We start from the raw sequence: 4,485 nt of genomic DNA, 5'->3' as shown, positions 1-4,485 counted from the left end.
TTATATGTCGAAATAAATGGTTATATATATATATATATATATAGGATTTGGCTAATATGCTATGGGTAGCTAAGAGGCCTCCCGTGCTATGGCTCAATATTCGACTTTTCAAAATCCTAACGGTTGATCCGAACCGTTCATCTTGTTCTCCATATTAATATGTGTTTGGAGACCAAATTTTATATTTTTTGGAAATTTTTTACTATTGTTTTAGATTTATTGAATATCGCTGTTTTTTATGGTCCAGATTTGTCTGAAAAACAGCGATTTTCAATAAATCTAAAAAAATAGTAAAAAATTTCCAAAAAATGTAAAATTTGGTCTCCAAGCACATATTAATATGGAGAACAAGATGAACGGTTCGGATCGACCGTTAGGATTTTCAAAAGTCGAATATTGAGCCGTAGCACGGGAGGCCTCTTAGCTACCCATAGCACCGTAGCCAAGTCCTATATATATATATTTTTTTTTTTATACGTAAATAATAAATTATGACTTTTTTGTGAATTAATAAATTAAAAAATAATATCTAGTAATTATCCATATTAGTATATATTTGCAAGCTCTGTTACCAATAAAAAATTAAAATATCAAAATATTTCATGCATGCATAAAAAAATAAAATAAGAGGAGGGTTCCAATACCTCATTATACCTTATATTTTATAGCTTTGTTTTAAGAGTCCAAATTGTCGATCCGAACATGATATACTTGTGGATGAAACTTTACAATTTTTGGTTTTTTTTTTTCCTATTTTTTTAAGATAAGTACAAAATCACTTTTTTTGTACCGTTAAAAACAGTGAAAAAGTTATAATTAGTTTTAAAAAATAACTAATTATTTTGTTTTGAATTTTTTTGAGAAGACTTATGTTTTGAATTTTGATAGATAAGAAATGATTTTTGGTCCATGCAATATATATACTGCAAATCTGCAACAAACATTACTCCAGAAAAGTAACTCTAACCACAAATTAAAATTTTAACCACTAGCTAAAAGTACACACTTAACATCTTATAAGAGGGTTAAATTAAGTATCAATATATATTATTACAAATATTAAAATTATAAAAGTAGCGTAAACACCCTAACTTTTAAAGGAATATTACTCACGCGCATTAGTGTACAGAAATAAAGCACATGTACTGCAAGGAATTCACATGATTGACAGTGTTTGTAAATTCACATGATCCACAAGATTTACAATTGGTTGGCTGCTGACATTACTGCAGTCCAACATTGACTTTATTAATTTTTGTGCTGTCTAATACTTAATGTTCGCTTCAATAGCTATTACATATATATGCTGCCAGAATGTGCTGCTATATAGTTATCCGATATCAATCGTACTCATAATAAAGTCTGTGGGTTCATATAATGTGTACCACCAAATTTATTGAGGACTTTGATTAGATTGATAAAAACGGTAGAACTAAAATGATAGCTTTGCTCTCAAATGTTGCCAAGTAGTTCTACATAGTCCAGTAACAAATTGGGTGAATTAATTATTACATGATTGATTATTTTTGACAAAGTTTGTAAATAATACCTGTAGGAGGTCGTATTGTTGATGATTTCCAGCAATATTAATCCATGAAATTTATGGAAAAGAGGGCATTAATTCTTCCCCTACTAAAAAAATATAATAATTTTACCAACAATTTTCAAAATAAAAAATTAACCTGTATATATATTTTATATACTTGAGGCAATTTGTGCATCAAATTTCATAAAAAACTAACTATACATGTCTGTAATTTGCTGTTTTTTTTTATGAACTTGTTATATATCTACTTTTATATTATGAAAACTGTCAAAAAAAAAGTATGATTGTAATGTATTTTTAATTTGACCAGATGAAGTTGGAAAAATTTCCCTTTTTTAGACAAATATCAACCTATTAAGACGCCACGAACTTCCAACCCTCTCAATTTCTCATTTATTCCTCTCTCTCTCCAATCACTCATAATTAGCTCCTCCATCGTTGGCAAAAAAAAAGTTAAAAATGATAACTAGCTCCTCTATCAAGTCGACACGCGTCTATAACATATGTACGGATTCTTATCAAACCAGGACCAATCCTAGTATATCAGATGATGTCATATGAATCAGTTCTAAAGTTTAAAATAGTAAAATAAAATAAAACAACGAATGAAACAATCAATTATATCCACTGGCAGCACTTTGCAGTTGCCAATCCTAATTTCTCCATGAGGTTATTTCATTTTCTATATTATATCCGATACATGCATCATGCAGGGCCCATCCCCACCACACGACAAAAAATCTTGGCCCATAAATCACCCCTCAGCCCTCCTCTCTCAAAAATTTCAAAAACCTTTCTTTCAAAAATTTCTCAGATCATCTAGGTAGCTATCTTCTCCTTCAGTTTAAAGAGAAGAAAACCCCAGAAAAAAAAGAAGAAATAAAGATAATCATGTCTAGAGTTGAATCACTGCCTGCCGGGTTTCGTTTCCACCCGACCGATGAGGAACTCATATCATACTATCTCAAAAATCGTATCGCATCGGTGCCATGTCCCGTAGCGATAATTGCAGAAGTCGACATTTACAAGTACAATCCATGGGATCTACCATGTAAGTATTATCTTGTAACCACAAAATTAAAGAGCTTTAAATTCTTTAATATTAAACATATCATGTTCAACAAAACCTAATTGAGATGATTTCATTTGTTCATTTTTGTGTTTATATAGCACAAGCTATGTATGGTGAGAGAGAATGGTACTTCTTCAGCCCAAGGGACCGCAAGTACCCAAATGGTGCCCGACCGAACCGAGCAGCTGCATCAGGGTACTGGAAGGCAACTGGCACCGACAAACCTATATTATCAAGCAAAACTAACAAGGGCATCGGCGTAAAAAAAGCACTAGTATTCTACCAGGGGAAGCCGCCTAAGGGGCTTAAGTCCGAATGGATTATGCACGAGTATCGCCTCACTAATTCGTACAAAAGCAACAACAACAATTCCACAAAGCAGAAGCATAGCATGAGGGTAAGATATATTTTTTTTTTCCCTTTAATTTTCTTTGACATTTTGTTTCATGATAATTTGCATCTTGGTCCTGAAATCTTCATAAATTTTTTGTTGTAAATTTGTAACAGTTGGATGACTGGGTTTTATGCCGGATATATAAGAAACACAATCAAAATTTGGATTCTTCGCAAGAAGTGCGGGAAGAGGAAGAACAATCCGTTACTGAAGATTCAAACCCGCAAATTTTACCAAATTATTGTAACCCGCATCCGCATGATAACTTGAACCCTAGCACGTCATTTGCATTGCCAAAATCTTCTTCTCTTGCCAATTTGTTAGAAAGCTTTCAGAACATTGATCATCCCTCTCTCTCACGCTTGTTCGACAACTCGGACTTCACAGGATTGGAACTTGGTTTTTTTAGTAACACCAAATTAAACCAACCATTCATAAGTAATAATAATTTTGGAACTGAAGTTGAAAATTTTACTGGAGAAGTCTACGAATCAGAATGCTCTGCTTCGGGTACCCAGAATACACCTAAAAGGCAAAGGATGGAGAAAACAAGCACGGACTGTTCACAGTCTAATTTGGTGGGTCCTAATTTGATGAATCAAAATTTATTATTTGATTATCAATTTGGTTTGCATTAATTAAGCACGTATTGAGCTTGGTTAGGAGAGAAACTCTGTCAGAAAGGATGAACTAGAGAGGGAAAGGTCGGTAGATTTGTGTGCAGATCGATCGAACGACTAGCTAGAAGTGTTTGAAAATGTAAATATCTAGCATATGCTTCTTGAATTGAAGCTTATTTTCAATGATTTTGATTATTAATATTTTAAAATAGTTCGTTTAAGTTGTGACTTTATTGTCGTCCAAAATAATACGCCAATTAGAGTTCGACCGTGTTGGTATTATTCTGGAGAAATCTTGTACGAAATAACTATTTACTTATTCAAACTTATAACTTGCCAAACCACACCACGGCCATGGAGAATTTTTTATTGGGTGTCTAGTAAATAATGATTAAACTTAATTTTTCTCATTTGGCATCATACAACGTACAAGTCACAAGTTTATTTTATTTTGATTCTAACGTTTGTCCGATGCGGGAAACAAAAACAGTCAATATCTTTATCTATGAAAACTGGCTTCTAATGTAAATTCGCTATGCTAGTTAAACTAGAGAAATTAAATTAATCAGGGCCGGGTAGGTGATTTCTGAAAAAAAAAAATAGAAAAAAAATAAAAATAAACCGGAGGCCCAACAATTTCGTGGCCATTTTTAAACTTACCTGAATCTACATTTCAAAATAGCTATATATAGGTATTACCGTATTATTTATTTTTATTTCATCAATCATACCAGGTTCTCCCCCCAAAAAATAAGCCTGTCAGTTCCAATCCTGAAATAGTATATTAGGATGAACTGTCCCAATCAAGTACTAAGTTGATTTCACACATCAACCCTCATGTGAAAAATAATTT

At 32.5% G+C, this 4,485-nt stretch overlaps 1 protein-coding gene across 1 annotated transcript; it reads left to right on the top strand.

Annotated features, from left to right (window-relative positions):
- The first annotated feature begins 2,329 nt into the window (after positions 1-2,329).
- On the top strand, positions 2,330-3,853 carry LOC144574382 (NAC transcription factor 29-like). The gene is made up of 3 exons (XM_078324340.1): positions 2,330-2,597; positions 2,717-3,015; positions 3,126-3,853. Exons 1-3 carry the CDS (start codon positions 2,438-2,440, stop codon positions 3,648-3,650), a joined length of 984 nt encoding a protein of 327 aa, XP_078180466.1. The 5' UTR covers positions 2,330-2,437; the 3' UTR covers positions 3,651-3,853.
- The last annotated feature ends 632 nt before the right edge of the window (positions 3,854-4,485 follow it).

The sequence above is a fragment of the Carex rostrata genome, chromosome 2, assembly GCF_964058835.1.
Source record: "Carex rostrata chromosome 2, lpCarRost1.2, whole genome shotgun sequence".
Classification (NCBI taxonomy): domain Eukaryota; kingdom Viridiplantae; phylum Streptophyta; class Magnoliopsida; order Poales; family Cyperaceae; genus Carex; species Carex rostrata.
Note: the sequence above shows the minus strand (reverse complement) of the source record. Positions and strands in the feature narration are given on the sequence as shown.